Source organism: Mizuhopecten yessoensis, unplaced genomic scaffold (genome assembly GCF_002113885.1).
Source record: "Mizuhopecten yessoensis strain PY_sf001 unplaced genomic scaffold, ASM211388v2 scaffold11155, whole genome shotgun sequence".
Taxonomy (NCBI): domain Eukaryota; kingdom Metazoa; phylum Mollusca; class Bivalvia; order Pectinida; family Pectinidae; genus Mizuhopecten; species Mizuhopecten yessoensis.
The window spans coordinates 800,673-822,297 of NW_018408907.1; the positions used below are offsets into that span (position 1 = coordinate 800,673).

At 36.3% G+C, this 21,625-nt stretch overlaps 2 protein-coding genes across 3 annotated transcripts in view; one reads left to right on the forward strand and one right to left on the reverse strand.

Annotated features, from left to right (window-relative positions):
• LOC110467046 (advillin-like) overlaps positions 1 to 5,057 on the reverse strand; it is a 51,601-nt gene extending 46,544 nt beyond the window's left edge. The window contains exon 1 of the mRNA XM_021523913.1: positions 5,011 to 5,057. Within this exon, the coding sequence (XP_021379588.1) occupies positions 5,011 to 5,044 (34 nt within the window). The 5' untranslated portion in view covers positions 5,045 to 5,057. The remainder of the gene's footprint in view (positions 1 to 5,010) is intronic.
• Positions 5,058 to 8,772: 3,715 nt separating this feature from the next.
• LOC110467045 (tetratricopeptide repeat protein 37-like) overlaps positions 8,773 to 21,625 on the forward strand; it is a 36,408-nt gene continuing 23,555 nt past the window's right edge. The window contains exons 1-14 of one of the 2 annotated variants that reach the window (XM_021523909.1): positions 8,773 to 8,812; positions 10,372 to 10,490; positions 11,954 to 12,189; positions 14,273 to 14,345; positions 15,669 to 15,794; positions 16,299 to 16,397; positions 16,972 to 17,083; positions 17,575 to 17,709; positions 18,100 to 18,201; positions 18,706 to 18,848; positions 19,725 to 19,802; positions 20,137 to 20,222; positions 20,732 to 20,864; positions 21,225 to 21,404. In XM_021523909.1, the coding sequence (XP_021379584.1) occupies positions 10,401 to 10,490; positions 11,954 to 12,189; positions 14,273 to 14,345; positions 15,669 to 15,794; positions 16,299 to 16,397; positions 16,972 to 17,083; positions 17,575 to 17,709; positions 18,100 to 18,201; positions 18,706 to 18,848; positions 19,725 to 19,802; positions 20,137 to 20,222; positions 20,732 to 20,864; positions 21,225 to 21,404 (1,593 nt within the window). In that variant the 5' untranslated portion in view covers positions 8,773 to 8,812; positions 10,372 to 10,400. The remainder of the gene's footprint in view (positions 8,813 to 10,371; positions 10,491 to 11,953; positions 12,190 to 14,272; positions 14,346 to 15,668; positions 15,795 to 16,298; positions 16,398 to 16,971; positions 17,084 to 17,574; positions 17,710 to 18,099; positions 18,202 to 18,705; positions 18,849 to 19,724; positions 19,803 to 20,136; positions 20,223 to 20,731; positions 20,865 to 21,224; positions 21,405 to 21,625) is intronic. The other variant, XM_021523910.1, reaches the window with a different exon arrangement.

The following is a 21,625-nucleotide window of genomic DNA, read 5'->3' on the forward strand; positions in this document are numbered from 1 at the left end:
TAATCACCTCTACCTGTCTAAACCGAACATAACACTACGTAATCATCATCTACCTGTCTAAACCGAACATAACACTACGTAATCATCCCCTTCCTGTCTAAAACCGAACATACCACTACGTAATCATCATCTACCTGTCTAAAGCGAACATAACACTACATAATTATCCCCTACCTGTCTTAACCGAACATAACACTACGTAAGCATCATCTACCTGTCTAAACCGAACATAACACTACGTAAGCATTCCCTTCCTGTCTAAACCGAACATAACACTACGTAATCATCATCTCCCTGTCTAAACCGAACATAACACTACGTAAACATCCCCTTCCTGTCCAAACCTAACATAACACTACGTAATCACCTCTACCTGTCTAAACCGAACATAACACTACGTAAACATCCCCTTCCTGTCCAAACCTAACATAACACTACGTAATCACCTCTACCTGTCTAAACCGAACATAACACTACGTAAGCATCCCCTTCCTGTCTAAAACCGAACATACCACTACGTAATAATCATCTACCTGTCTAAACCGAACATAACACTACATAATTATCCCCTACCTGTCTAAACCGAACATAACACTACGTAAACATCCCCTTCCTGTCCAAACCTAACATAACACTACGTAATCACCTCTACCTGTCTAAACCGAACATAACACTACGTAAGCATTCCCTCCCTGTCTAAACCGAACATAACACTACGTAATCACCTCTACCTGTCTAAACCGAACATAACACTACGTAATTATCCCCTTCCTGTCTAAACCTAATCCTGTCTACTCACCTCTACCTGTCTAAACCGAACGTAACACTACGTAATCATCATCTACCTGTCTAAACCGAACATATCACTACATAATTATCCCCTACCTGTCTAAACCGAACATACCACTACGTAATCATCATCTACCTGTCTAAAGCGAACATAACACTACATAATTATCCCCTACCTGTCTAAACCGAACATAACACTACGTAATCATCATCTACCTGTCTAAACCGAACATCACACTACGTAATCATCCCCTACCTGTCTAAACCGAACATACCACTACGTAATGATCCCCTACCTGTCTAAACCGAACATCACACTACGTAATCATACCCTACCTGTCTAAACCGAACATAAACACTACGAATACATCCCCTACCTGTTTTAACCGAACATAACACTACGTACATGTAATCATCCCCTACCTGTCTAAACCGAACATAACACTACGTTATTATCCCCATATCTGTCTTAACCGAACGCCATACTACGTTATCATCCCTACCTGTGTAAACCGAACATAACACATAGTAATCTTCCCTATCTGACTTAACCGAACATAACACTACGTTATCATACCCTACCTGTCTAAACCGAACATCACACTACGTTATCATCCCCTACCTGTCTAAACCGAACATCACACTGCGTTATCATCCATTCCTGTCTTAACCGAACACCACACTACATAATCATACCCTACCTGTCTAAACCGAAAATAACACTACGTAGTTATCCCCTACCTGTCTAAACCGAACATAACACTACGTAATCACCCCTACCTGTCTAAAGCGAACATGACACTACGTAATCATCATCTACCTGTCTAAACCGAACATAATATTACGTAATTATCCTCTACCTGTCTAAACCGAACATAACACTACGTTTTCATCCCCTACCTGTCTAAACCGAACATAACAGTAATCATCCCCTACCTGTCTAAACCGAACATAACACTACGTTATCATCATCTACCTGTCTCAACCGAACATAACACTACGTAATCATCCCCTACCTGTCTAAACCGAACATAACACTACATAATCATACCCTACCTGTCTAAATCGAACGCCATACTACGTAATCCCCTCTACCTGTCTTAACCGAACGCCATACTACATGTACGTACAGTCATATATCATTATACATAATCATTTCCGTGGCCTTAGGGGGAAGAATTTTGCAAAAGAATTCCAGAACTTATCTAAATTTATAAAGTTTTCACAACGTTAAAAGGCATTATGAAAGAACACTTAAATGCCACTGACTTTCGTTTTTTTAAATTGAAGTGTTCCTGGTCAAAACTCCTAAAATTGAGGGTCCTTGCAGGCTTGTGCACTGTTGTTAGTGAATTAGTATTTTTATTTTCTATAAACTTTTGAAGATTACCAATTGGTCAAAATGATATTAAAATAATGTTCCAAGTTCCCATCAAAGGCGGTGTTCAGCTTCTGGTGTTGTCGAAACATACGTATGTGATGCGACTTATTGTTCCGTAATTGAGAATTTAGATATGGAAAAACACACAATAATATCATATTTAGCAATCACATATAACAAGAGTAATATCTTTATCTCTCACTTTCGTTTCTGTCAATGAACATGTCATTTCTGTAAATATGCCAGAACTAGTATCAAAACATCATTTCCAACGAAGAACACTTCATCACACGAGGCATCGTACTGTTACAATCTTGGCTTTTATTGACGTAAACATATGAAACGAGCTAAATTTAAATTGCATTTTATATTATTTAAATATATAATGTATATGTTATTGTACCCAGCCACAAACTTTCGTGTGTGATATGTTTTTCCTCGCTATGAACGGTGCAGTCAATAATTTACACAATAAATATATGGTTGTCTGTATGACACGCAGGGTTACATGTATTACAGATACAAAGGGAGATAATCCCGATAAGTGGTTGGTCGTCCGCTAATTAATGGCACTTACTCCTAATATCATGTTTTAAATTACTCTTTTGTTATTGATTATAATTTTAGTTGATAAGCTTGTAACTGTTAACCGCACTTCGTGAAATTCAGATTTCGTGCAAATTCTCGGGAGTGTCGTTTTTTGATTGTCTTAAATAAGGGACACACATGTACATATACATGTATAAGTTTGCTATTAATTATTCAAAGTCATTTTAAGCACTACACTATCACGAATAAAAGCGGTTACAAAATGTATATCATCTATTTACATGTATGATACATCACAATTGTATCCTATTGTTCATCCATATGACGCAGGTGTGTTGGCACAAGAAAATAACAAGTTCCTATTAAGTAATTATACAAAAAAATGTATATGTAATTCTAGGAATGTTATAATTTAATCTTCAAATATGTAAACAATGTGGTGCATTTAATATCGGACAGACCGGATGTGAATTGAGACTACGAATGAATGTACATAGACAACAAATGAAGGACAATGAACTAAGATTCTGAAAAGGTTAGCAAACATAATTATGCATCAGTGTTTTAAAGATGCTTGTTATGTGTTACCTATTTACAAACTGAATAGCGACGATGTAGTTGCAAGAGAAATAAAGATATTTTTTTTTATAAAAGCCCTCAAACCCAGCTTAAATGCACAATGATTTTTAAAATGTATGGTATGTAGTTGATTTTTTCTATCCTGGTATTGTTAATTGTGACGTCACTATGCTTGTTTATTGATGACGTCACTAAAATGGTTGACTATGCAAATATTGATGACGTCATACAACCAACGGTGAAAAACACACACCAATCCGCCTGAAGAAGCCCTAGGGTAGCAGTGTTCAGTAGAAATGGCTTGACCCTTAATATAAAGGGCATGTCTCACATAAACATGGATAATGAATTCAACCTGCACAACACACCTACATATATAATAATATACATATTTATAAACTACTTTTTGATTTCATTTTGTTTAGAAGACTGATTTCTTTTTCAAAAATCTGAAATTGAATATCGTCTACTCGATAACAGAAAACTCACGTTTTAGCATAGGTCATTCCGGTGGATTTTTCACAATAGTTACACATATGTGCTAAGGTCAAAAATAGACTACATGAAAAGCTAGCTTTTGTTGTGTAGACACAAATTTGTAAATGTCCAAAACTGTAGTCTCAAGCCAAATTTGATTTTTTTTTTGAAAAATTATGAAGCCCACATAGTCCACTTCATCATGTATATGCCAATTTTAGTGCTGATTTTTTTTGAAATTTTGATACATGTTATATTACAGGGGTTATTCATTGTATAAAAATATCACCCATGGCCATCGTACGCTACTGTACACTGCTACCTAGAAGGTAGAAATGCCTAGCGGAAGATCTGACAGATTTATGTTTTTATTCTATATTTTCCTATATCTACTATATATATATATATATATATATATAAACATAAGTGCATTATGTCATTATATCTGACTCTCTATAAAGACGTAGAAACTTTTACCATATATGGAATAGATTCAAATAATGTCCGAAATGCCTCGGACTAGATGCGCGCGTTTAATGTCTAGTAAAATTGACGAAGGGGACAGGCAGGAGTGCCGGGATATGTTTGTTTTCCACAATCACATTACTGCTCTGTGATATAGACATTGTTAATAGGAACAACTATATTGTTTACTACTTACGGCCGCATCAAAGGGTCACAAATTCATGTATGGGTGTTTGGAATACTCCTACTATCATACATTCGTGTTTCACCTTTAAAAATCACCCTCGAAATTCCACGTGTTACGCTAGTTTACGCTCACTACATCTCTGCAATATGTCATGACAAAATCGAAGGTTCTGTACGCACAACCTTGTGGATGAGACGAGAAGACTAGTTTGATCCTTTGATGAACATCAAAAGAATCGCGCGGTAGCGTAACGGTTAACTTGACTTGCTTTGAAGTCGGGTGTTGCTCCTCTTGAACTTTCAAAGAACAGGTACACTGTATCAGCATAGAGAATGGGTCATATTTTACCTGAAACTGAACAAATAGCTCATCTTGTGTCGTCGATTTTGTCATGACATGTTACAATGTGTAGAGAACGCAAAAGAGCGTGACATCTGGCATTTCAAAGTGTGTCTCAGAGAGAATGCCGACTCCCTAGAAATCAATTAACAATTTGAAAATATCAAAAAAATTAGGACAATTTAACACAGCGGACATGTATAAAAAAAAAAAACACTGTCAAACAATGCATTGTATACCTTACCTCCATCATGAAGCAGCATCGATAAGAAACTCATCTCTTCTATATAACAAATTGTCAATCCGTGTTGTTTAAAATATTCTGTGTAAATCCCCGCTTGAGACAGCCATCTTCCATCAGTATTTTACACTGAGATTAAATAATCACGTAACAATAATCCACCTCAACCCAAACTCCATACTAAGTAATACATGTCCCGGAGATATCCGTTTCACCCGCCTCGGACTTAGCGCCAGACTTGTGGTGATAACGACTGGGTTATCTTGGCGGAGGTAGCGGCGTGATTGACGAACCGGCCAGGATTTACGCTGATATAATTGTTATGGCTTCAAACTCCCCAGTATAGATCGATCTTGAATGTTCCATAGTGCTGTCGTGTATAATTTACTACCCCAAAACGTCAATTATTCAAACCACTCTGTAGCCTGTTATCACAGGAGCTTGTTGCGTGTTACTAGGGACTAGTGAAGTGCCTCTGGAAGTACACCCCGGGTGTAGATAAAAATCGCGTTTTCTATTCAACAAACATGCAATATTAAAACTGCTTATATTTAAACCTGTAGTAAAAAACAAATAACCGAAGTCCATAAATAAAAGAAAACTGTCAGTGATCTGAATAGCTTAAAAATGAAGTTTGTTCGCTGTCAAAGTTTACTTGTCATTCAAGACACTTTCTGAAGTCAGCATCTAAGCATACACAGGATTATTTTACATTTATTTCTTGTTAAGTCACACCAAAAGTCATCAGGTCGGGTTAAACCCCCCTCATAACACATGGCTATTTATCTTTGTGTGTTAATGTGCACATATACAATGTATACGACTACATTTCGCGATGTTCTTAACACATTACATAAAGTTTGTATATATCATAATTAGCATTGAAGACATTTTTGGTTCCAATGCATACCGTTCTATCCTCGTGTTGTTGGCCTTTTTTATTTTGATGATGTAAAATTCGGGCTCCTCCAGAGGAGTGACGACTTATAGGTACAAGCAATTAAGTTGCAGTCCTCAGATTGTTGTTTTGACGTTTCTCGTAAGTTGTATACTTTTCCGTTGTCTAGTGTAACTGTAACTGATGCATTTTTTGATATCTAGAAAAAATCACTGATGACTTTTCCCCCGTTCTTTTCGCTTCCTCTACAGATGCGATGCTGTTTTGGTAATTCTTCGTTTACTGTTCTAATCTTCTTCCGGTCTACTCCAAGTAACCAAGTGGGCTCTCCATAGTAACTGCTCCACAAAGCAACTACCCCCGACTTTCAATTGCAGTCGCCAAATAAGCCAATATTTCGCTGACAGACTTCCGTCGCCTGTTCTGCTTTATAAACTTCTTAATTTTCTCCTAGCCTTTCTTCCAACAAAACCCAGTTCTGCCATGACACTAGCGGTTTGGAGGAACTGTACCACAGCCCGTTGACCTGTCTTATACGTGTAAGCAGATGCGTAGTTGCCACTTCTAAAGGGAATTTTATCAGATGAAGGATGTCTGCCCGCATCTCCTTGTAAATTGATGTCAGGATCCTGCTGCCATTAACACTGCCCATTGTCTTCACTTGTACTTTCGCGAATTGTACAATCATTGACTCTTTTAAGACAGTTTGATTTATCCTCCTTGTGACGTAAACTCAACTAGCTATCTCCTCCAAGGCTCTGTCGTGGTTCCATACGTATTTCCCACTAAGTCCATGTCAGGACTCGTTGTGCACGTTTCCAGTGGAACCAGCTACCCTGTTGTTTTATTTTAACACTTTAAAACTGTCGCGATTTCTCCTCCAGTGTATGCAATTATGAACACTCCATTATTATTGTTACATGTACCGTTTCAACTATATCTTAATGTAGAATTCTGGATTTCCTTTACAGCCTCTATCATCCGTCACTTCCTCCAAATTAAAATCAGTACTTCCGCCTGTCTAACTGCGCATCATTGACGTCCCTCTCCTCTGTAGATACTTTTGACTGTTGGAGTTTGTTCCCGGAGCTGTTCAGTCCCGCACTTTTAGAACTTCATGATACACAACGTAGATATGTGCCGTTCAGCCTTCAAAATGATTTAGCTGCTGTCTTTGATACCTCAAACAGCAACAGTATTATAAAAGCCGTTATTGTACGGGAAGGACGTCATGTTGAATTGATACAAATTCAGTATTAAATTTTCCCGGTCAGCCACTCTAGTCGACTTTCCTGATCTACTTCTATGCTTCGTGACACATTTTAATACTACATTCTCTGTCTTTAAGTAAGCTGGTTAACCATGCACTTCCAAATACTCTTTAAATGCTTTATTTCCTCCTTTATGTGCAAATCTTTTCTAAGAATTAGGCTTCTGGACGCTCTTAACTCAATCCTTGTCTATTCTCAATCTTTTGTCAACCCCTCAGGGACCTGCTTATTTGTTACAGCTATATTTTGACCGTTTGGTGTGTCTAGCCTCCCTCACGACAATTAAAATGCTAATTCGTCCCGTCTCCTTACGTTTCATAGCTCCTCTCTATATCTTTGCGATCTCCTGACCTCTCTTGTTTTCTAATGTTCGTTTCCTTGGCTCTGTCTTCCCTACCCAAAATCGTTGCATTTACATATTGTAGATATGTAAATGATGGTTGTTATTAATAGTGTGACTGATGTTCATGCAACTTTCATCTTCAGGACCTGGTCGAAATCCTCTTCGTATTGGACACGTTGTTTTCCCTTCATTCTTGCACGTCCTCTCTCCTCTCTCTCTCTCTCTCTCTCTCTAATAAATCGCATAGATATGCTCACCATTCTCTACCACTTCGACACTGTTTATTTCGTCATTCTCTGTTTGATGTCCTGATCCACCCTCTCCTCAGTCTCACCTAGTTGCTTAGCGTTGACATATGGCACTGCAGTGGATCTTAGAGCTTCTGTTAAGGTCTTTGATGTACCTCCTTTTCTGTTTCTACATTAGTTAAGACCGATTTGTGGTTTCATGGATTACGCGTAATGCCACTATACATGCGTAGCTAGGTTGCTGTATGTTTACCGTTCGATTATAGGTTGCTCTTGATTAAATGTTTGTCTGCTTATCACACTAACGTTCTCAGCAGTATATTGTTTCCATGTTCCTAGTCTAACGCTCTACCACTGAGCTAAAGGGAAATTTCCCCTAGCTGGAAGCTAGAAGGCGACCTTAATCTTATGTACAATTAAAACCTGCCACAATATGATATATATCTATTTCGCACACGCCTTATAAATGCATTTCAACTTCGTTATTTCGCCACAATATGTCAAGAATGTTCTATGATGTCATAAAGGTACAGTATTTGGAGATGCATCGATGAAAACGTATAAACGGAAAAAAAGAAACATTTTAACAACCCTTCATGTAAACAAACCTTTATGTAAAAACTACACATTAGGAGTAACGCGTCCCCTATTTCAATAAGGATTTTTTTTTTATGTTTTTGAGATATAAAGTAATAACGTTCAGATATGTGCTTGTTTTAAATTTTCAATGGTTTAGAAAAATGGTTTGGTGAAAAGACGAGGACAGTAATTTGTCATTTGGTTCACATGTTTCCAAGTTGGATTTTACAAATTGTATAGACCTATTTAAATAAGGTAGGATTGATTTTGAACAGAACACCAGGATGTGTTAAACTGTGAATTTTGTTTTGTGGCAGAGCCTACATCATCGTTTATTTACAACAGCATAGTATCATAATCTGTAAATATTAGCGAACAGGTAAACCGAAAGTAGAAAAAATGTTACAGGAAGTGTGGTAGAGTTATCGCCCTTAGAAAAAATGGCAGCATCCAGAAAATAAGTACGGTAGGAACTTACCTCTGTTAATGTATCACTGTGCTGCTAATTAAGAGCATGTCGGGACTAAACATGTGGTCGAATCGAGAATTGTTATTATTTTCAATGAAACTTCATCCAAAACTAATTATTATTGTCCTGTCCATTCAAATTTATACGAGTAAATAATGAGCGGCTCTACCAACTAACTATACAAGAAGCTTTATTTAGTGTCGTATATGGCATAACATTGAACATTAGCTCTGTGGAGCTATTTTTACGACAAACATAAGTATAAAAACAGAGTAAAAGGCATGCTAGTAGAAAAGGTAGGATTTTGCAGCATAACTATATACATTGAACTACGTATACTAAAATAATCAGAAAACAGTTTGATGATAGCACACATGCATGTTAAAAGCAGGAACAGTACTCAGTAATGATTATAACATAAGCATAAATCATAAGCATAAAACATATAAAAACATATCAGATTTTGCAAGCAGTCATATTTCATATATATCACAGATGGTTAATTATGATACTTTATATTGGAAAATGATGGAATAAAATACTCAGATAAATTAGAGTAAAGTAAGAAGCAAAATAAAAGCAAAAATCTCAAATAAAAATGGGGGATCAATAAGATGAAAGTCACGAACATAAAGAACACTGGCAGAGGTCACCTTCCCAGGTGTGCAACAGCCTACAGAAAACCTTGTAGTTTTCTGCTTGTCTAATCTCATTTGGTAGGCTATTCCAAATGAGATTAGACAAGCAGAAAACTACAAGATTTTCTGTAGGCTGTTGCAAGTATCTTGTGTTCGAATTTGTTCACAACTTACCGCTGACATTATGTTATTTTATCGTAAACTTAACAAATCTGTTAAGCTAGGTTATGTAGAAGGTTTAATTACAGACTGCAAGAGTGTAAAGATATAAAAACCTAAAAAGAGCTAGAAACAAAATCTGCAGTTGGTATGTAAATATTTGAAAACATTAAAAATGTCTCTCTTTCCTTGTTTTAGTTGCAATTGGTGCACCTCGACAGGAGATATTCAATATAGTTGCGAAAAGAACACTGCTTCATATTGTATATAGTAAGACAGAGAAGACTTTGTCATGTTTTCACATTATTATACCTTCCAGGATGCAGATACCTGTGGTCCTAAGTAAACATTCCTGACACTGTTACCAATTATCAAATTAATTTAAAGAAAAATGATGAGCACTCAATGCAAACATTCCATACACTGATATGAGTTTGGATGCAAAAAAAACATGATATTGGATAAAGTGTTTTGAATGGTTCATAAACTTAAATAGAATATACGTCTCTGACTTAAATAAACAAAAAACGAGTTTAAAAAGGAAAGAGTGATGTCTTGGTGAATCAAATATAAAAACAGAGACATGTATATGCAAGATTTTCTATCTAATTCTTTGTCAAGAAATACAATTAACCTAAACTTCCTTTTAACAGTTTTTCAGCCTTGCTCTCCACAGTGATCCTTACTTCGGGGGCAGGTGTTTATGCTCTACCATCAGTCAAACAGAAACTGCATTAAATTTATTCTATTTGTTTGAAGGGAGAAATAAGGAGACTGCAAATTGTATTATGGAGCCAAAAGAAGTAAAAACAACATTGAAAAATGCCAGAGAAGCTATCCGAAATAAAGAGTTTAAGGAGGCACTTAAACACTGCAAGGTATATATGTGCTGATCTACAATGTAAGGATTAATTAAGCATTATGATTGTATTCAGTTGAAAACATTATATCAATCACACAATATATATGGGATACATATGTAATAGGGGGAGGTCCGGAGAGGGTTTTGCATCCGTTGTCACTCCGTTAAATCCGTTTCGTGATCGTATAGTTTTTAGCAATGGTAACGAGTCGACAACTTCCCCTGCAGTCCTCTCTAGACCTCGCCTCTTTCGTCAGGTTACAGACCTGTTTTCACTACAGGTTCGATCGCTGGATGTAGTGGTAGTACCCGCCATTGATTCAATAACTCAACAAGGTGTTTAAAATACAAGTAACTGTTTATTAACAAGACGGAATGATTATGTACAACAAGTTTAACAAATACAAAGCATAGCATTAGTGCCAAACAATGACAACTAATGTTAAGAAACCCAATCCCTACGTAGAGTAATGACCTATCCTACCTAACAGTACTACCAGTAGACTACGACCACGTGCTCCTAGCTCCCTATAGATCTACAGCGAACCACCATGTATCGATGTCTAAGCCCGAAGCCCCTGACTATCCCTTAATACATGTACTGTAGTTCCTATAGCACTCTATATATCCCAGGAACGATAACTTCATGTAGTCCTACGGTATTGGTACTGTTAGCAGCACCTCGGCCCATGTTTTGCACTGTTAACAGCGCATGAGGCGGTAATGTTCTCCTCACCAGGAGAAGTGGGTCGGCTCACCGACCCTGTCAAGACACTGATCCCCGCCCGGACCCGCTGTTTTATACCCCCTGCTCCCCCCACCAAATAGCCTCGAAGATGAGTGATCAACTGTTAATCTCGAACCCAGCCTCATCATCTAAAAGCATGTGAGCAAGGAGCGGGAACCTATTCCTGTTATTACTATCACCCACTTCCGGCCGTCTCAAAAGTGTAAACACACAGATTTCAGCACCGGTATCGTAGCAGCTGATCGCCAGGAATCCTACACTGAACGAAAAGCCCTACCCTACATAAGGGTGAATAACACAGAAAGTAACAGAGCCCTGTCTCTAAATCATAAACAACAATTATACTTAACAAAGTAATACAAATGTGAGAAGTAAACAACCTACCCTCCCACACATATACATAGCCAGATCAGAATTCAAACCTGAGAATCTGCATGAAAACAGCTAATCTTCTGTCACATATATTGTTCCTGTAATTATGTTAACCTGAATTGGTCCCCTCTGAAACTCCAAACTTCATTTTGGCTAAAAACAAGAAAAATCTGTTTTTGCTTTCCATACTTACTGTAGTTTTTAGTACATACCATAATTGGTTGCTTTTTAAAAGAAGGTAATTAAAGCTATAATTTAAAGTTGGTTATAATTACTTTTAAGAAACAATGTTAAGGTCTGAAACACTGTCTCTATAGTTTTGTAAAAATACTTTACAAAATAATCGTATGTCCTTACAGTCTGTACTGGCTTGGGACAAAAACAACTACAATGCATTGGTATTTGTGGGCGTGGCTGCAGAGGGACTCGACCAGATTGAGCAGTCAGTCAAAGCCTATAAAAGGGCCATAGAAGCAGCCCCTAGTCAACCCCTGGCCTGGCAGGGATTGGCTGGTCTCTACGAGAAACGTCCATCAAAAGAACACGACACAGACTTGATCACTGTTTACCAGAAGCTGCAGAAATTGTATTGCAGGTGAGGACAAGTCTAAACTTAACTAATTTTATGAAATATTTTACAAGTTAAATATTGAAATGTTCTCAGAAATGTTCATTTGTCTCCCTGAGGGTTGAATTTCTTTAAAAGCATCCTTTCTTGGAGATACAATTTATTTCCATGTATAGAATATTATTTATGCATGACTCTAAACCTGGGTTGCTAGCGATCACTACAGTGTCATACTGAAATCAGCATTACAATGAGGAATGCTGTATTATTTTGTTTAGGTGTTGTTCTCTCACTCATAGTTTATATGTATTGTTATATAAATATATTAGATGTATTGTTCCATTATGTACATCTTTTTAACACTAGCTGGTCAAGTTGATAATGTACCTCTAGTTCGGAGTTGTTTTTGGCATGTTGTATGTGCGAATTTACGCTTTGCTGACTGATTGTTTTATTTATTTATATATTTTTTCGCCCAGTGATAAGGAGAAGGTACGAGAGACTGATTGTTTTATTTATTTATATATTTTTCTCGCCCAGTGATAAGGAGAAGATACGAGAGACTGATTGTTTTATTTATTTATATATTTGTCTCACCCAGTGATAAGGAGAAGATACGAGAGACTGATTGTTTGATTTATTTATATATTTTTCTCGCCCAGTGATAAGGAGAAGATAAGAGAGACTGATTGTTTTATTTACTTATATATTTTCTCGCCCAGGGATAAAAAGAAGATACGAGAGACTGATTGTTTGAATTATTTATATATTTTTCTCGCCCAGTGATAAGGAGATGGTACGAGAGACTGATTGATTTATTTATTTATATATTTGTGTGCCCAGTGATAAGGAGAAGAAACGAGAGACTGATTTTTTTATTTATTTATCTATTTTTTCGCCCAGTGATAAAGAAAAGATACGAGAGACTGATTGTTTGATTTATTTATATATTTTTTTGCCCAGTGATAAGTAGAAGATAAGAGAGACTGATTGTTTTATTTACTTATATATTTTCTCGCCCAGGGATAAAAAGAAGATACGAGAGACTTATTGTTTTATTTATTTATATATTTTCTCGTCCAGTGATAAGGAGAAGATTCGAGAGACTGATTGTTTGATTTATTTATATATTTTTTCGCCCAGCGATAAAGAGAAGATACGAGATACTGATTGATTTATTTATTTATATATTTTTCTCGCCCAGTGATAACGAGATGGTACGAGAGACTGATTGATTTATTTATTTATATATTTTCTCGTCCAGTGATAAGGAGAAGATTCGAGAGACTGATTGTTTTATTTACTTATATATTTTCTCGCCCAGGGATAAAAAGAAGATACGAGAGACTTATTGTTTTATTTATTTATACATTTGTCTCGCCCAGTGATAAGGAGATGGTACGAGAGACTGATTGTTTGAATTATTTATATATTTTTCTCGCCCAGTGATAAGGAGAAGGTACGAGAGACTGATTGATTTATTTATTTATATATTAGGCTCAACCAGTGATAAGGAGAGGATACGAGAGACTGATTGTTTTATTTATTTATCTATTTTTTTGCCCAGCGGTAAAGATAAGAGACGAGCGACTGATTGTTTTATTTACTTATATATTTTCTCGCCCAGTGATAAAGGGAAGATACGAGGGACTGTTTGTTTTATTTATTTATTTATTTTTTCGCCCAGTGATAAGTAGAAGATAAGAGAGACTGATTGTTTTATTTACTTATATATTTTCTCGCCCAGTGATAAGGAGAAGAAACGAGAGACTGATTTTTTTATTTATTTATATATTTTCTCTCCCAGTGATAAAGAGAAGATACGAGGGACTGATTGTTTTATTTACTTATATATTTTCTCGCCCAGTGATAACGAGATGGTACGAGAGACTGATTGATTTATTTATTTATATATTAGGCTCAACCAGTGATAAGGAGAGGATACGAGAGACTGATTGTTTTATTTATTTATACATTTGTCTCGCCCAGTGATAAGGAGATGGTACGAGAGACTGATTGTTTTATTTATTTATATATTTTTTCGCCCAGTGATAAGGAGAAGATAAGAGAGACTGATTGTTTTATTTATTTATATATTTTTCTCGCCCAGTGATAAGGAGAAGTTACGAGAGATTCTGGTGAAGCTTGCTAAGCTTTACATAAGACTTCAGGACCTAGAAAAGGTGAGGACTATAAACTGGACTTGCCCAGTCTTTGATTTGATAAGGTTTAAAGGTGACTTTAGGGGTGAATGGGTTAAAGGGGCTGGTCGGGGAAAAAATGTCATATTTGCTAAAATGGCATACACATGTTTAAAATGCCTTCTTATGAAATATACCGATACAAATTTTGCTGAAATTCACTCCCTAAGAGTTAAGATTATAATCAACTTAAAGAAATCTTAAATCGTCACCTGACAGTCTAAAACTCTCAATTGACCCAGATCAGTGATGTAATTTTACCGCACACGCGTCATCAACAAGGCCAAATGATGCATGCAAAAGTCATGACAGGCACAAGGTATCAATACCGATATATATAACAACATATAGGTAGGAATACTACACTTGCATCATATACATGACCTTTGAAAACAATTATTTACGTATAGTATTGCTGTCTTGTCCGCTAGTTGAGTCTGACATGGCACATGACGGCGTGCTATTGTTGTTATCTTCACTGCCTCACTTTCGAAACAACCACGTGACATATATAAATAGATATGCGCTAAATGTACGCGGGGCTTCCCCGATATTTCAGTGGTCAAAACTGGACGTTGCAAGCAGAACTCGACCATCATATTGCCGTGGTATAACTTTTGGAAGGCCAGAGAACGCATTTAGACCCATTTATTTTATAATCTTTTCCCCGACCAGCCCCTTTAACCTGGTGTAATAACTTCTAGTTAAAAATATATACTAAAGTGCAAAAATGCAATGTCTAGATTAAAATGTGACCCTGGGATCTGCAGACTCAAGGCTTTCTTTTGACCCATGACATTTAGAAGTCCAATATAATTTTTTCTGATTGTTGTAAAATCAAAACATATGTGAAATAGAACTATACTTTAAAACCCAAGAGTCAAAGATCATTTTGGGGAGTCAAAACATGCTTTCAAGTCTACTGAAAGCCCTGAGACTCTAGACAGATGCTATAAGAATCTGAGCTGCCTGATCAGTTATCTTAACAAAACTACTAGATTACTGGCTATTGACCCATTGAAGTTCACAGCATACAATTGTTACATGTATATGTTGATGGTGAAAATGATATGTATGGTTAAAAGGAATCATTATTTGATTGTCATATATTTTGAGTTGTAATAAATATGTTGATTATGAATTGAATGAGGGAAATAAATTTAACAGAATCCTCAGAACATCTGAAACATGGTTTAGTTTTGTAGCTCATTTTTGTCCCAAAAACAACACTTTGGATTCAGTACTTCAATCCAAAACTGTGTGCAGTAGTTCCAACAAATACTGAGTTGTTTTATCTGCTACCAGGGGTTACAGATATATGAGGAAGTGATGGGAGGGGAAGAAGATTCAGCCAGAAAAATTCACCTTCAAACTGACTTAGTTGACCTCCTTATGGCAGAGAAAAATCTGACAACTCAGCAAGAACACATGGTGAGTTCACAGGTTTTATAGTGCAGATCATCAACAGAACATCAGGACTCGTATTCATGAAACCGTTCTCATGCTCAAGCATGGATTTAGTGCTCAAGCCTTATTTATTGTTCCCGTTATAAATTTATAAAAAATATCTTACTCTGTTAATAATTTGGAAAAAAATTGAAGAGACATGAAAGTGGAAAACTGTTTCCAATATTTAAATTTGACTTTTTGATCGTTTGACATGATTAAATTAAAAGCGAGCAACAAGAAAATTGGTTTGAGCAAAGAATTCATGCTTGAGCTGTTGAGAATGAGAACAGTTTCATAGATGTTGGTCCAGGAGAATATTTGCAAGCAAATTTCATGACCAAGCAATAATTGAAGCAATGAGTGCCATGTACATATGAGATGGTATGTACTTGTATCTATACAACCAAACCAGATCTTATTGAAACGGGTGCAATTGACAACTTTTCACCAGTTGCTTCTACATTCTAGTTGTTATATACTTTTCAGGTGATGGAGCTGGTTACTGGACTGACACAGAAGGAGACTGTGGTCACCTTCACCAACCCAGAACACACAGTCGCCAGGTACCTGGACCTTCTCATCAAGGTAGGCAAAATATAAACCAATTAATGTAATGGTATCAATTTATCACACTTAACTTAAACGTAAAGGCCAACTACCCTAGTCAGTGTTTTACAGTGACGGGCAATTGTTTTAAATCATTATTCATAAACGATTTGTAATCAGAATATTAAACCAATTGATCCATTGTATAATCGGTTCATAATTTTGTATGGGACTGAATACCCAAATAAAGTAAGAACACTACTATTACATCAATAGACAGAGTTGTTAACTATACACTAGGCTTCATTTTATAATGAATGAATTTCAAGCAACTTGTTTATAGAGTTTTTTCAGTCATAGAAAAAGTCATAAGAATAAATTACTTCAATTGCATACTTTATATTGTATAAATTTGACACTTTGATTTCAATAATGAAAATGACACATTATGTCGGTTATGGAATTTATAACCGATTCTTGGAATCGGAAAGGGCAAACTGATGGATTTCAATTATAATCGATCATCAGCCCATCACTAATGATTGAATACATGTACAGTACGTAGGACTGATCGTCAACAGTAAATTATGAGATCCATTTGTCTGTTGTCCAGTACCATAAGGTGACCAACCTTCCTGATCAGTGTGGTCGCCTTCACTCTCTGTTCCCAGCGCTTTCTCGTCCTCTGGAAATCCTCATCTTACACTACATGGAGACAGAAACAGGTATCTATTGTTTTGACTTCTTTTTGTACTATGTACATACTTATACTCCCCGAAACAATGTAAGGAGGTGACAAGGGGTATGTTCTGTAATCAGGGTGTCTGTCTATCCAAAGACACAAATTTGTCCCGACCAGTTCCTTTAAAGCACTGAATTTAATATATTGATTTCAATAAACATTTGTTAATTTCAACACTTTTGCAGAGTTATGCCCCTTCTGCTTACATTTCAATGTTAGGTAAACAGCTTCGATTTGGTGTTGTATTGTTTTTAATATCTATTTGAAAAATACACAGTGTAGAGTTGAATGTATGATGTTCAGAAATGTCAATTTTGTCTGAAAAATTACACTGACAGAAAAAATTCTGAGTATATACAGTAATACACATACTTGAAGTTCATTGGAAACATACATTTTACTGTAAAGTAATACTTATCTGATTAAGTACGTAAAAAATGTTTACATATTTGACCTGAGCCTGTGTACATGTAGAAATAAAACAACTGGAGGACACTGTTGATAAGCTGAAGGACCTTGATCCAGAAAGTCCGTACCTTGTCGCAGCCCAGGGCTTCATATTGATATGTCAGAAAAACTACATTCAGGCTCGACCATTGCTTGCCTCAGGTAGGTCTAGATTTTAAATGACATTTTCTGTACTTTGGGGTTAGAGATTATAGGAGACATTTTGTTTATGTGCTACCCATTTCTCGAGTTTTGTTTGTAGTTGACCCTTCACATGTCCATTTTTACTTCACTCAAAAAGTTTTATACATTCGTCGTTTCAAGGAAAGATAAGCATAAAAATGCTTTTTTGTATTAAATAGGTCAATTGGTCAAGGTCACAATACAGTATAGTCCATATACTACCTAATTGATTTCAGTTTCTAGATCTCAGTTTTCTTTGCCCTGACATGGATGTAATCTATAATCTGATTGATGATGGGATATTTTCCTTTACAGTTAAATTAAAAAACAAAATTTGACTTAACAGTATTACTTGTGTATTTTTTATAGCTGCTGAGATCCTGAAGAAAGTAGTCATAGTGCATTACTACCTAGCCAAGGCGTTGTTTACACTACACATCAACAAACAGGCACAAAGGGCCTGTGATGCCTGTAAGTATTATTCTACCTTTCATCACTAATAAATAAGACAGGAATGATATTACCTGAAACCTTTACTATAATTGGTGCAAAACTTAATTTGTATTCAAGCCTGTCCAAAAAAGGCCTGTGCTCTCTGTAAGTATACAGTTACAGTTTATCACCTAAAATTTTATTACTCGTATTAACTGTATATATGGATATCGAATGTGGAGGAGTTGGGCCCACTTTAAGACCCATTAATGCTTTACAGATCATAACACTAAATAGTCTCATAGGGTGCATGGTACTTTATACTTTAAAGGTAAAATCTTCTGCATTTCAAACTCTGATATCTTGAAATTTCAATACTGTATATCTTGTGTCCTTGTCCTGTTCTTGTCCTCTTTATTTTCTTAAAAATACCCGGAGTTTAATTACTGTTCAGAAAAAAACTCTTCTTTGAATTGTTATAAAGTAAACTTGTACATTATTATGTTGTTTTTCTGTGCACTGAAATGAGTTTTGCTTGACCAGGTTTTAGTGTGATGCTGAAGAAGGACCGTGTGGTGATATCAGCTGGTGAACTGGACTCGCGTCTGTCCGTCCTACAGTCCCAAATAGACTACAGGAAAGGTACACCCACCTCCCTGGACAGGGCCATTCAAGCACTTTCTCAGGTAATGTGATGTCTGTTGTCTTAAAGTCTTGAAAAGAATACAGGATAGGTTTACAGGCCTTCCCCAAATGTGGTCAATCAAACACTGTCTGTGCATGTGTAAAGGAACACAATTTTTGGAAACCTTAAATCTCTCTCAACGATATAAGCTTCCTTACTGTGACATAGATACTTTAGGGTGTTTATGACCATACAGAGACGTGGACAGTTAAGTATTTTTGATACCTTAATTAAGGATGTATGCTACCCTACTGTAATATGGAGACTGATGAATATTTGAAAAAAACTTATTGTCACATGGAGACTTTTAGACATATATGCTACATACTCTGACACCTAAGGATGTATGCTACCTTATTAAGACATGGACACTTAAGAATATATGCTACCTTACTGTGACATGGAGAATTAAGGTTGTATGTTACCTTACTGTGATTTAGAGACTTAAGGGTGTATGCTACCTTACTGTGACATAGAGACTTAAGGATTCATACTACTTTCCTGCGATATTTCCTTTCCAAAAGAAGTTCAAACTTTAGAACATTTATATGTATAGTAAATTGGACATGTTGAATTACTTAAAGATATGTATGAAGGTACAAGGTACATCATAATGAATGTATTGATAACACAAACATTATGCAGGTACTGTAATTCAGAATTATGAGATAATGCCAAACGGAAAGCTTAAAGGAGTAACTTTAACATACAGTATTTATCACATATATGAAATAGACGTAAGGTATAGGTAATATCCTTATAGAAGGCTACAGTTTACCAAATTTAAGTCATGTTTGGAAAGAAACCTCTGTTGAGTTCATAAATATATTTTGTTGCTAATTCTTTTGAATATGTTTGTTTCTATTTATTTACGTAGAGAGGAGAGCTTCCCAGTGATCTGAGGATATTACTGGGATTTGTTTACCTGAAGGCCGGTAGAGTTGAAGATGCCCAGGTAAGTGTTACTTCATTTTACTAACAATAATAATATTATTGATATAATGATGTGTTTTTACCAGTGACATGCATGATATTTTGGTCAGACTAAAGTAAATAAATTTTCAACGCATTTACTGCAGTTCATTTTCGCCTTTTTCACCCTCCTTAGCGAGGGCAAATTTATCACTACAAAGAACATCAATAAAAATATAAAATACAAAGTAATTAAATGTGAAGAGCAAAATTCTTTCTGGGCGAATATGGATTTTACCGGCGAAGGACGAAAGTTTGACTGCAATAAACATTCCTTGTAAACAGTTTACTGATGACTGTTTGTTTGGTTTTGATAGAAATTGGTGACCGGTACCAAGGACACAGCCGCTCTGGACGGATGGGCACATTTTGTCAGTGGAGATTACTCTGGGGCTATCCTCAGGTATGCATGTTTTGATTATCTGTATCTTGTCCATGAAACACAAGACATGTTAATGGAATTCAGAACAACAGTGTTAATACAATGTGGTCATACACAGCCAATTATACTGTATGTTCATGAGTGAGGGTCATGCATCGTTGAACAAACACATGTCACAATCACATTATGAACATATGTTAAAGAACCAATGTCATACACCACACAATGAACGCTTGTTTATGCATAATGTCATACACCACCAAGTGAACAAATGTATATACCAAGGTCTTACAATATCAACGTGCTTATTGTTTATGATATATATAAGCCATTCATGATCGCTTGCCCTCAAACTGAGGGCTAGAAATACTGTAGAACTGATGTGCAATGTTGATATTGTAGTAAACCATGCAAATATATATTGTTGAAGAACATTGGGTAGCATTTTCTATCAGTTTGACTGTTGAATATGAGTTATGACGTTATGAGTTAGACAAATTAAAATATTTTCAGCATCCTTTTTTCCACAGGTTAACTCTAGCCCTAGAAGCTGCTCCAAGTGAAAGTGAGAACCACCTGATGCTGGGTAAAGCATTGTGGGCAGTGTGGAAGGAGGATAAGTCTAGAGAGTCGGCGGAGAAAAGCTACATGTCTTTTCTAAAGGTAGGGGGTCAATGTCACAGAAATGTCAAGGTCACTGTCAGACTCACAAGTAACACAAATTTATCAGTTTATTTTGAAACAAATGAGCAATTTATTACCTGAGTAAAAGCGGGTGTATTCAGTAAAATACACAATTTCATGATTATGTAGTTATAATGATTGAGCTTCAAGCATGAATTCTTTTTCGTTATAAGGTAAAAATAAAAGTATAGCGGAAATAGACTGGGTCGATCGACGGCCACCAGGTAGAGCATCAGTCTAGAGTTTGGAGGGACCCGGGTTGGAACTCCGGTCTGGTCGTGCATTTTTACTCTCCTGTAACAAAATGTAGTTGTTATGCAACATATCTGTGTGTTACAGGCAGCCAAGTTGGACCCATATAACAGCGAGGCTTTCCTGTATCTCGGTCACTTTTCCTTAGATGTCCAGCATGACAAGGTCAAGGCCACCAAGTGTTATCAGAAGGGGTTTGACCTTGACAATGACAATGATGATGCTGGTGCTGCCCTCTGTGATCTATTGTCAAGTGCAGGTCAAGAGGTCAGTTACTGTAATGACCAATAACCTAATAAACTGTAGTGATATAAAGATTATAGCTAGTCTTATGACGGCGTTGGTTGGTTATGTTACCAGGAGTGAGAAACAGTGAACAAAAGCGTAGAAGTGGACTACCTCTCATTCAAATCAATTAGAATTTGTGTCCAAGGACAAATCGTCCCCTATTTGTTGCAGTTGTACCAAGAACTACACATTGATCACTA